Source organism: Schistocerca cancellata, chromosome 9 (genome assembly GCF_023864275.1).
Source record: "Schistocerca cancellata isolate TAMUIC-IGC-003103 chromosome 9, iqSchCanc2.1, whole genome shotgun sequence".
Classification (NCBI taxonomy): domain Eukaryota; kingdom Metazoa; phylum Arthropoda; class Insecta; order Orthoptera; family Acrididae; genus Schistocerca; species Schistocerca cancellata.
In genome coordinates, this window is record NC_064634.1 from 296,782,739 (window position 1) to 296,795,775 (window position 13,037).

At 43.3% G+C, this 13,037-nt stretch overlaps 1 protein-coding gene across 1 annotated transcript in view; it reads right to left on the reverse strand.

Moving 5' to 3' along the window:
* LOC126101366 (odorant receptor Or2-like) overlaps positions 1 to 13,037 on the reverse strand; it is a 160,811-nt gene that overhangs the window by 56,670 nt on the left and 91,104 nt on the right. Inside the window, exon 4 of the mRNA XM_049912034.1 lies at positions 4,413 to 4,797. Coding sequence (XP_049767991.1) covers positions 4,413 to 4,797 — 385 coding nt within the window. The remainder of the gene's footprint in view (positions 1 to 4,412; positions 4,798 to 13,037) is intronic.

The following is a 13,037-nucleotide window of genomic DNA, read 5'->3' on the forward strand; positions in this document are numbered from 1 at the left end:
GTCTTTGTAACCCAGTTCCAAGTTAGTCCTCAAATTCACCGGATTCGACATTCAAGATTACGAGAGATTAATTCATCACTGCCTGATTTGTGACTTGTAAATTACGTCATTCTACAGACGCTTAGTCTAGTCGCGTCTTCTATAATTGTCAACCAATAGATCATGGACTACAACAAAGTAAGAAATACTTTCTCATTTTGTACTCGTGCTAATTAATTGTGTTTTCCTGTTGTAGCTACCAAGCAGTCTTAGCATAGTAGAACCCACATTTCCACCTCCTTGGCTACCTCATATTTGCTACCTCTTGTTGATGGACTTGGTTATGGTGGAAGATCGAGAGCCATCAGTAACAGTGTCTGCTCAACGACCGTTCTGCGAACGTTGCTGCATGGGCCTCCGCAGCAGGCGTCTGGTTCACGCATCCATGCTTTCAAACGAAACTCATCGGCGACTAAGGGTGGAATTTGCACACCGAAACCGCAAATCGACGTCCACTGAGTGGCGACAAGTGAGCTTTTCAGATGGATGACGTTTCATCCTCCATCGGACAGGTGGCCCTTGGCGTATACGACGTGAAACGTCTGAAAGCAAACACACTGCAATAACCGTGAGAAGTGTTCAGGCCGGAGGAGGGAGCTTTATGGTCTGGGGAAAGTGTCCGTGGCATTCTCTGGGGATCTGGAGCGCAAAGAGGATCAATACAAGTATACATCTATGCTTGGAAACCGTGTCCACCCCTAGTAGCATGCAGTTAGTTTTTCCTCGGCACAATGGCACCTACCAATAAGTCAATACAATCTGTCACACAGCTCGCAGTGTAGGTGAAGATCGGCAAGATGAGGTTACCGTACTCTCCAGGTCACAAACACCGCAAATTTCAACCCAATCGGGAATCTGTGGGACCTCCTCGATCGGGTTGTTCGAGCGGTGGACTCTCTACCTAGAAACCTAATGCAGCTGGCGACGGCACTGAAAAGGGCGTGGCTCCGTATGCCTGTCGGTACCTTCCAGAGCGTCAGTGACTTTCTTACTGCAGGTCTCACAGCAGCCGGCACTGCAGAAGGCGGTTGTTCAGGCTTTTGACAAATTGTCACGTTCGTGTCACTGGAGAGTGTCCGACAGACAACTTAACACCGACTTACTTTGTATCAAGGATTCGGTTATATGCTCTGTTACATAAAGTTACTCGCAGGTACGTCTACAACATGTTGCACATTTGATTTTGAAAAAACTTTTATGTACTGAACACATAAAATTCGTGCCACATTATACAGGGTGGTCGGAAATTCCCGTTACAAACTTCTAGGACATGTAGAGGGAAGTGTGTACATAACATTTTGAATAGGAACTCATGTCCGGAAACGTATCGTTTCCGTTCTACGTCAGTTTCAATGAAGATGATAATCTCATCCACAACCACTTGAGGAATGTACTTAGGCGTGACCCAGCACAATTTGAAAAGAATACTGACTCGTTCCGTTATTGCTTACGCATTTGCATTACAACTTAAACCTTATGGTTTACATTAGTCGACAACAACAAGAACCCAGCATCTCCCGCACCAGCCGCAACGTACCGATGCATTAAAACAGCGGCTCGATGTGGCGACCACCAACGTTGTGACACACATTGTACCTCCGAAGGTTGTTCTGGTACACTCTCTCCATCTCACCTGCTGTCTCTTCAGTGTCTTGTGCAGCGGCCAGAACTCGTGCCAGCAGATCTTCCTTTGTCTCTACAAGTGTCTCATAAATTAGGCTCTTCATACGACCCCACAAGAAGTAGTCCATAGGGGCTAAATCCGGCGATTATGGCGGCCACGCGGTTGGACCATCTCTCACCATACCGTCTGTTGAGGTGTCTCCGGACAGCCAGTGAAAAGTGGGGTGATGCTCCATCATGCTGAAACCACATTTCCTGACGGATATTCAGTGGCACAGCTTCCAAGGACGGGTCCATTAAGTGTCGTAGGAAGACTAAGTATGCGGGACCCGTGAGCTTGGTGGAAGGAGGTATGGTCCAATCACATGGCGGTCCAGAATACCTGCCCACACGTTAATTCCAAACCTGTCTTTGAAATCCCTGAACATGCATCGCATGAGGGTTTTCGTCCACCAAGACATGGCTATTTCGAGCATTCAGTACACAATCCCTTGTGAACCTACATTGATCTGTGAAGAGAACTCGACGTGGAAACGGGCGCATCGATGCAACGGTGCAGGAACCATTTGCAGAAGGCGACGCGTTAAGGAAAGTCTGCTAGACCCATTGTAAGTGGTACGGATGTAATTGTTGCTCATGCGGCACGTCCAAGACGGTACTGTGACTAACAGCCACTGCACGTGCAGTTGTTCGCGAACTCGTTGACGGGCTATCTTCAATGCGACGCAGTACACCTTCATCAAATTCGGGGGTGCGGCGTCGCCGTGGGGCACCACAGTTATGCCTCCTCACGGTGAAGGTACCCGTTTCTCGTAGTCGTTGTGTAACCTGGGCAAACAGTTTGTGCGATGCAGTGTGACGGTGTGGAAAACGTTCGTGATACAGCCGATTAGCGGCTTTTCCGTTACCTCCAGCTTCGCCATACACAAGGAGCATGTCTGTGTATTCCGCAAACGTGTACTGCACCACGTTTCCTCTATCGGTGATGCATAGGTATTGACTCGGTCTCACAGCAAAGTGGACAATAAGTGACATCTGGGGATCGTTTGACGTAGTACACGTCATCGTGTCTACCCTGTTGCATACCAGGACAGGGAACTCTCTTGCCCTAAGCAGAAGTTGACGAGGTACACATCCGAAAGGAAACTGTCGTAGAACGGAAACGATATGATTCCGGACATTGGCTCCTATTCAAAATGTTCTGTACTCACTACCCTCTTCACGTCCTAGAAGTTTGTAACGGGAATTTCCGACCACCCTGTACAAGAATAAGCCGCTAGAAGACGTGGACTGTTAAACTGACTGAGTCATACGTATCAGAATGAAATATAATAATATGTACTGAAGCATGTGTACCCTGGTTTTGTAATTTGTATAGTGCTTACGTCGTTATCATCGTCGCACGTTGTTCTGTATGGAAACGAAGGAGTATCTTTTACATTCTCATGTGTATTTTATGTTCAAGAGTGCTTGTACGTTAACATAAGAAATGTATTCTAGTAAAGAGTAATGAATGTAAGTACCGAGAATGATTATTTCTTTCGTATATTATGGATTTTAATGAGCATACAAATGCATGGAAAAGGAACAAAATTTAAAGTCATTACACCATTCTAAGGTCAGATTAAAAATTATCGAAATACTACTATTTACATGCTGGGTATAATTAGACTGTGAAATGACGTCATCGCCAGGGTCTATTGAACTGGGTGTCCCAGACAAGTACAAAATCACCGAAATATGTGGCAGACAGGTAGCAAATATGTTTTCCAGCCATCAAACAGTTGAGCAGCAGAACGAACATCAAATACAATAGTTACATGAGCAGTGTACATGGTCTGAAAATTTACTACGCAAGTTACTGGTTGACTGATGATCAAAGATGAACAGCGTAGATTGTAAGTCTATGCTACATAATCCATGATTACAGAAAGACTATAGGTACATAAAATCACACATCTTTGAAATAACCGTCTAATCTGTGAAAGCATCTGTAAATACTTCTTTACACGTATAGAAACGTTTTCATATGTAATGGATTAGAAATGGGACGCGGACAGAAAAGGTGAGACAAGTGAGAAAGACATAATGTTGATTTTACTATTAACAGTTTTTGGCTTGTCAGATGACAGCGTGGATGTCATACCGCCACAGACACGGTGTACAGCGCCAGATTTACACCTGGTGGCCAAAATTGGAACTAATTTTTGGCAACGTAAACCGTATCCCCATAGAAATATTTGCATGTCTACCGTACAGCCCACAGTGGACTTCCATGAGTAGCTGCACTTTATTTATAACCATCCAGTATTTCCTTTCCTTCGGCATTTGTTTCATGTATCTCGAGGATCCCACAAGCACGTATGATAAATATATTCTTCTATCAGCAACATTAAATTATCTTCGGACCACTCCGTCTCTATCGCAACAACAACAAAAGTAGATAACAAAGCTGACGAAAGCTTTCTGTTTTCCTAGCTCAGAAGTGGCTACCATGAACTCCGCTAAAAGACCGACAACGAGCGGAACGCGAGCGAACACAAGCGAAGAAATCTCTTTCGCTGTTGCACGTTCGTTTCGGTGCAAAGGAGACTTCTGCACTCGATTAGTTGCGCGCTTTAAATAACGTAAATGGGCACTTAACGCGACTTAGCCTCTATGGAAAATAGGTTGCCTCACAAGATATGCGTTATATGGCATCTTAAATTTGTTAACAAGTGTCTGTGTTCAACTGAAGGGCGTTACTGAACTTTATAATTTCCTGGTGGAACCGAATGCATTCGACAAGTCTGTCGCGGCCACTGCGCTTCGCCGGCACGACACTCTCGGCGTCGCCACGCCAGCCTCTGGATGGAAGCTGCCTCCTCTCAGAAGAAGTGTGGTCGTCCTCGCCGTCCCCCGGGTGCAGAGCGTTGGTCAGAGCGGCGTTGAGCATGGTCAGCTGCGCCGACAGGTAGATGATGAGCGTCACGTAGAAGGCGTCCTGCACGTCGCACGCCAAGTAGATGAGCATCAGCCAGTAGCACATGAGCACGTACGTCAGCTGGTAGTAGGGCGTCTGCTCCGGCTGCCCGTTGTGCCACCACATCAGCATCGGCAAGTTGCGGCCCATGTGCGGCCTCATGGTCACGTTACCTGTGCACAGCAGGACTGCAGAGTAAACCCCGTGTTGAACAATGAATCTATCTGTGAGCTATAGTCTACACTGCAAGTGATGAATATACCAGTGACTAGACTGGATTGGTCAGCTAACACGTTATGTATACGGTTCCTATACAGTCTCAACAATAGTACACTCATTCGTTCGTCATGAAACACAGGCCTAAATCCGGGTTTCTACACGTAAACAAAGCGACTCTACTCGGCCGCCGTTTGTGCGACGTCACCGAAGTTAGTGTGGGAACATTCAAATTTCTGTGGTGTCACTCGCTTGTCGACACTTTTTTTATCATGCCACTTAAAGTTAAAGTCGCCTTTACTTTGTTAAGCCACTTTCTGTTACCCACCGTCGCCAGCCTCATTCGACTGACATCTCGTGGGTGAATTTCGAAGTATTATCTCTCTATTCCGGTTTTCGTGTTAGTAAAACACATGTCGAGCAAATTTGAGAACGGAAGTAACAAAGTTTCTGATAGCTGTTGATTCGTGAGTGGCTCCTGTTCGTGCCATCTATTACTTAACACACTGTTTTGATCGTTCTGCCACCTCCTTATGTTAATTTCTATTACTGGTGTCACTAAGTTGTTGCCTTGCCTGGCCGTGAGCGACAGTAGCAGCACTTATCGTGGTTGGTCTTCGGTCGGTCGTCTTGCCGGACGACGTGTATTTGGCCGGCGATCGCTTGTGGGTTGGCTGTGTGTGCCGACTCGTGATTCGTCCCTGTTATTGTACAGTCACTGCCGTTAGCATTGCCTGGTTCGTCGTGCAAGTGTTCGTGAAACTGTGTGTAGTTTGTGTGATTTGACTGACAAGTTATTTTAAATGTTGTCGGCGTACTGGCTCTGAGGAGCAGTCAGGAATTCGAGGCGGGGCGTAGTTTGGCCGGAACCCGCTGGCGGTTTCTACGCGGTGTCGGAGAGTGTGGCGCTGTTCCCATTGCTACGAGGTCCACCGACCCTGGACACGAAAGTTGACTTCTGATTTAACCTACAAGCAAGTCAAGACTGTTCACATTGTGTCGTTTTGAGTTCGTTGTCGGCTGTTGGGATATTCCCGCGAGCAACAACGTGGCTTTCAAGATGGAAAATTCTAGCCACCCTCCGGTGGAGTTTCACTGTATTTGGTTATATGAATTGAAGTGCACCAGCGGAATCTTCTGCCTTGTGGCCGTTAAGGTTCCGGTTACCTGCCTTGGGCTTCGACGTAAATTTCAGGTAGTGTAGTTTCCTCATCGTGTTGTTGCTGTCCAGCACTGTGTGTAGTTTGACAGCTCCGTGTGTGACTGGTTGTGGTCACCAATATCTTCTACGTTGTTCCGTTGAACTTCCTGTTCAGCTCTGGTCGGGTGAAGTGGAAATTATCTTGTCGGTGGGTCCGCTGACTGTCGGTCGGTTGGGTTGTCGTCGGATCTTGAATGGTTGGCCCGACTGCCTGTCTCACCTAAACGAGTTTTAGTGTTTGAATTACAGGCTGACACTCGAACATCTGGGCGCCCTGTGTGTGTACTGCCTTATTTTTTTTAATTTGTTCTTGTTGTTGGTACTTGTACGCTTCTAGCCGTTTTTGTGTTTTAAATTAGAGTTGTTTTACTCTTAAGGCCTTCAGCCTAGCTTAAACTACAGTTTCACGTAATCCCCTCAGCATTTTTAAGAAATTTTTAATTTTTAAGTCTTCGGCCCTTAGGAGATTTGAATTTAACTTGTTTACTTTAACCTCTGCCCCCATGAACCATGGACCTTGCCGTTGGTGGGGAGGCTTGCGTGCCTCAGCGATACAGATGGCCGTACCGTAGGTGCAATCACAACGGAGGGGTATATGTTCAGAGGCCAGACAGACGTGTGGTTCCTGAAGAGGGGCAGCAGCCTTGTCAGTAGTTGCAGGGGCAACAGTCTGGATGATTGACTGATCTGGCCTTGCAACACTAACCAAAACGGCCTTGCTGTGCGGGTACTGCGAACGGCTGAAAGCAAGGGGAAACTACAGCTGTAATTTTTCCCGAGGGCATGCAGCTTTACTGTATGGTTAAATGATGATGGCGTCCTCTTGGGTAAAATATTCCGGAGGTAAAATAGTCCCCCATTCGGGTCTCTGGGCGGGGACTACTCAAGAGGACGTCGTTATCAGGAGAAAGAAAACTGGCGTTCTACGGATCGGAGCGTGGAATGTCAGATCCCTTAATCGGGGAGGTAGGTTAGAAAATTTAAAAAGCGAAATGGATAGGTTGAAGTTAGATATAGTGGGATTTAGTGAAGTTCAGTGGCAAGAGGAACAAAGCTTTTGGTCAGGTGAATACAGGGTTATAAATACAAAATCAAATAGGGGTAATGCAAGAGTAGGTTCAATAACGAATAAAAAAATAGGAGTGCGGGTAAGCTACTACCAACAGCATAGTGAACGCATTATTGTGGCCAAGATAGACACGAAGCCCATGCCTACTACAGTAGTACAAATTTATATGCCAGCTAGCTCTGCAGATGATGAAGAAATTGATGAAATGTATGATGAGATAAAAGAAATTATTCATGTAGTGAAGGGAGACAAAAATATAATAGTCATGGGTGACTGTAATTCGACAGTAGGAAAAGGGAGAGAAGGAAACATAGTGGGTGAATATGGATTGGGGGAGAGAAATGAAAGAGTAAGCCGTCTGGTAGAATTTTGCACAGAGCATAACTTAATCATAGCTAACGCTTGGTTCAAGAATCATAAAAGAAGATTGTATACATGGAAGAATCCTGGAGATACTAGAAGGTATCAGATAGATTATATAATGGTAATACAGAGATTTAGGAACAAGATTTTAAATTGTAAGACATTTCCAGGGGCAGATGTGGACTCTGACCACAATCTATTGCTTATGAACAGTAGATTAAAACTGTAGAAACTGCAAAAAGGCGGGAATTTAAGGAGATGGGACCTGGATAAACTGACTAAACCAGAGGTTGTACAGAGTTTTAGGGAGAGCATAAGGCAACAATTGACAGGAAGGGGGGAAAGAAATACAGTAGAAGAAGAATGGGTAGCTCTGAGGGATGAAGTAGTGAAGGCAGCAGAGGATCAAGTAGGTAAAAACACGAGGGCTAGTAGAAATCCTTGGGTAACACAAGAAATATTGAATTTAATTGATGAAAGGGGAAAATACAAAAATGCGGTAAATGAAACAGGCAAAAAGGAATACAAACGTCTCAAAAATGAGATCGACAGGAAGTGCAGAATGGCTAAGCAGGGATGGATAGAGGACAAATGTAAGGATGTAGAGGCTTATCTCACTATGGGTAAGATAGATACTGCCTACAGGAAAATTAAAGAGACCTTTGGAGAAAAGAGATCCACTTGCATGAATATCAAGAGCCCAGATGGAAACTCAGTTATGAGCAAAGAAGGGAAAGCAGAAAGGTGGAAGGAGTATATAGAGGGTCTATACATGGGCGATGTAATTGAGAACAATATTATGGAAATGGAAGAGGATGTAGATGAAGATGACATGGGAGATACGATACTGCGTGAAGAGTTTGACAGAGCACTGAAAGACCTGTGTCGAAACAAGGCCCCGGGAGTAGACAACATTCCATTTGAACTACTGACGGCCTTAGGAGAGCCAGTCCTGACAAAACTCTACCATCTGGTGAGCAAGATGTATGGGACAGGCGAAATACCATCAAATAAGAATATAATAATTCCAATCCCAAAGAAAGCAGGTGTTGACAGATGTGAAAATTACCGAACTATCAGTTTAATAAGTCACAGCTGTAAAATACTAACGCGAATTCTTTACAGACGAATGGAAAAAATGGTAGAAGCCGACCTCGGGGAAGATCAGTTTGGATTCCGCAGAAATAGTGGAACACGTGAGGCAATACTGAGCCTACGACTTATCTTAGAAAATAGATTAAGGAAAGGGAAACCTACGTTTCTAGCATTTGTATCCTTAGAGAAAGCTTTTGACAATGTTGACTGGAATACTCACTTTCAAATTCTAAAGATGCCAGGGGTAAAATGAAGGGAGCGAAAGGCTATTTACAATTTGTGCAGAAAGCAGATGGCAATTATAAGAGTCGAGGGGCATGAAAGGGGAGCAGCGGTTGGGAAGGGAGTGAGACAGGGTTGTAGCTTCTCCCCGATGTTATTCAATCTGTATATTGAGCAAGCAGTAAAGGAAACAAAAGAAAAATTCGGAGTAGATATTAAAGTGCATGGAGAAGAAATAAAAACGTTGAGGTTCGCCGATGACATTGTAATTCTGTCAGAGACAGCAAAGGACTTGGAAGAGCAGTTGAAAGGAATGGACAGTGTCTTGAAAAGAGGATATAAGATGAACATCAACAACAGCAAAACGAGGATAATGGAATGTAGTCTAATTTAGTCGGGTGATCCTGAAGGAATTAGATTAGGAAATGAGACACTTAAAGTAGTAAAGGAGTTTTGCTATTTGGGGAGCAAAATAACTGATAATGGTCGAAGTAGAGAGGATATAAAATGCATACTGGCAATGGCAAGGAAAGCGTTTCTGAAGAAGAGAAATTTGTTAACATCGAGTATAGATTTAAGTGTCAGGAAGCTGGCTGGCTGGCTCTGAGCACTATGGGACTCAACATCTTAGGTCATAAGTCCCCTAGAACTTAGAACTACTTAAACCTAACTAACCTAAGAACATCACACACACCCATGCCCGAGGCAGGATTCGAACCTGCGACCGTAGCAGTCCCGCGGTTCCGGAATGCAGCGCCAGAACCGCTAGACCACCGCGGCCGGCAAGTGTCAGGAAGTCGTTTCTGAAAGTATTTGTATGGAGTGTAGCCATGTATGGAAGTGAAACGTGGACGATAAATAGTTTGGACAAGAAGAGAATAGAAGCTTTCGAAATGTGGTGCTACAGAAGAATGCTGAAGATTAGATGGGTAGATCACATAACTAATGAGGAGGTATTGAATATAATTGGGGAGAAGCGAAGTTTGTGGCACAACTTGACAAGAAGAAGGGACCGGTTGGTAGGACATGTTCTGAGGCATCAAGGGATCACAAATTTAGCATTGGAGGGCAGCGTGGAGGGTAAAAATGGTAGAGGGAGACCAAGAGATGAATACACTAAGCAGATTCAGAAGGATGTAGGTTGCAGTAAGTACTGGGAGATGAAGAAGCTTGCACAGGATAGAGTAGCATGGAGAGCTGCATCAAACCAGTCTCAGGACTGAAGACAACAACAACAACTTTAACCTACTGAATTTTTAACTCTTCGGCCTTCAACCGGTTTGAGTTTCAGTTGTTTGTTCCTAAGGCCTTCAGCTTAAATGAAAGAACTGTTTTACGTAAGGACTTTGGTATTTTTTTTAAATAAAGTTTTTGAGTTTTAAGTGTTCGGCTTTAGCCGATTTGAATTCAACTTGTTTACTTCAGCCTAACTAAAGAACTGTTTTAAGATAAGGCCTGCCTTTTAAATATATGATTGTACATGCGTTTTAAGTTCTTGATCTTCAGCCGTTTTTAAATTAAAGTGGCATTCAGCCGGTAATTAAGTCCCAAAGATTAAAGATGTGTGTTTAAAAAAAATGGTTGGCCCTTGTAAACTCTGATCTAATAACAAAGTTGTATGTTCGAGTGTAACTGACAGCCCCTTATTTTGGCCTCTTTCCACAATTGATTCTATCTGTCCTGTCCTGTCTTGCGGTTTAAGCAGGGCGTTTCAGTTGTATAACTTCAGATTGACTGCAGCTTTCAATAAAGAAGCGTGAATATGCAAAACCCGACTATTTTACACCGTCTTTTGTGCACTTGCACAATGCGTTAAGTCCCAACTTTAACATTTACAGTACCTGTGACATCTTATTTAATTAGCTTCTAACGTGGACTATGTAGTGTCATATGTGCTAGCTATGAAATACATATATGCTTTGCTCTCATGTGACTTCACAACCGTCTGAAGTGTGAGATGAAAATATATCAATAGAAACATATTAATACTGTGATACGTGTTTTTGTTTTTCTGTATAAACACTTCTTGTAATTAAAATCATAATTATAATCGTTTACTAAAGAGGCCAAACGGAAACGAACTCTATATGAATACATGCGGGGAAAAACCGGCAAACCTTCAAATGTAAAAACTTAGAGATAAGAGCTGCCATCTGTTGCCGGGTACGGGAACTATCAAAATTGACATTGGTCTCACCTCTAAATATCATAATGGAATATTTAGGTTCAAAAATGGCTCTAGACACTATGGGATTTAACATCTGAGGTCATCAGTCCCCTAGACCTTAGAACTACTTAAACCTAACTAACCTAAGGACATCACACACATCCATGCCCGAAGCAGGATTCGAACCTGCAACCGTAGTAGCAGCGTGGTTCCAGCCTAAAGCGCCTATAACCGCTCCGCCACATGGGCCGGTAGCAATATTTAGGTGTGAGACCAATGTCAGTTTTGATAGTTCACGCCCCCAGCGATAGATGGCAACACATATCTAAGCTTTTACATTCGAAGGTTAGTCGGTTTTTTTGCGCATGGTTTCATATATCTTTTGCTGTAAAACAAATGAAACTGTATTTGAATTGTTCTCGCCATTCTATGGCATCGTTTTTCGTCTGGCTCTTGTAGAGTAAACACGTGTGTTTCTAGTATCATAAATTAAGGTAAATATATGTTTTGAAATGTGTAAGTGGAATTTAGTAGCAAACCTGATCATGTCCCACGATAATTAGCATAACTTGGTATGAATATCTGCATCAATCTCTTCCGAGGCCGTAAAGAAAGGATTGGTGATGAACTGTTTGAGGGTAGAACCGTCGAACACATTACGTGTTCTCTTGTTACCTATTCAATATCTTTGGGCAGACCTATCCTGAAATCGAATGTCTATCATTCCCTTTCGTTCTTTACTTATATTTTGATGTAAGAATCATATTAGGTCAATTACCTTCGAACAATGACGTCAGCAGTCGCTTCAATGGTTTTGATTAATATCGTCTCTCATAAAATTAATAGGCACTAACCTGTTAATTACTTGAATATGTAACTTACGTCTTTGGACACTAATAATTAATTTCATTTATCTATACTTTTTGCTCAGGTTTGTCGTTTTTGAACGTTTCGCTCACCCATCGCATAACTGAATTAACAATCAATATTTTTCGTTATTTTTATTTGCCGTGACGCACTGGGAAAGGTTTTCATAACAGTAACATCTGAGACCTTTCTCTTGTACTATAAATTTTAGAAGGAAACGCTTCAACTAGTCACTGGATGTCACCTGAGTGACAGATCTGTCAGGCACTTTCAACCCTTCTAAAGCTGCCAAATTCTAATTTTGGTGATTCGATTGTAGAAACGTGTAGGCGCCCTCCGTCGATCTGCTGTCGTCGGCGTCTCTGACGTACGATGTTAAAGTTATCTGCTGTATATGCCCGACTTTTAGTTATATCGGTACATCAGATGGAGCGGCCACAAACGACTTCACTGAAACAGCGACTACATTTAGGGTTTTAATGATAATTAATGTAACTTTTTGCTCAGTCGATCACCCTTCATTTGTTGCTGCGTTACCGAAGACAAGATAGTTAATAACGTCTTTTGTTGTTAATTATTATTCACCAATACACACGTAATTATGGAAATAACTTCAGTTTCTTATTAACAACATTCAATAATAATTAAATGATCATGAATGATTGCGTATTGTATAGAAGGAAAAGGAGGGTTGGTCCTATGATTACTCTCAACAATTGCGGCAACTAAAATGGCCGTGATTTTTATAGTTCGTCACTCATAGATATTGTAGCAAGGACTATGGTCCATTATTACACTTCGTGCACTGTTACTTTCACAAAAACTAAGTGTCCAGTCCCGTCCTTATACTCAATTTATCGTCCCTTCGTGTAGTCCACACATCCTATTATCAGTTATTCGGTAATAGAATTTAATATTGAGCGCTACTTTTTCTCGCACGCACAATTCCTCAGATATTCTTAGTCTGTGTGACCTTACCGCAAAATTCTGTCCCATATAAATTAACTATAGTCATTTTTCTTGCAGTTTAACAAAAGTGCCCTGATCCCTTCCGTAGCATACCACACGGAAATGCCCGCTATCCCGCACGCCGCAGCTTCGTGGAACGCAGAACGCAGAAAGCAAGACAAGAGAACTAACAATACCAAATGGCTCTGAGCACTATGGAACTTAACTGCTGTGATCATCAGTCCCCTAGAACTTAGAACTACTT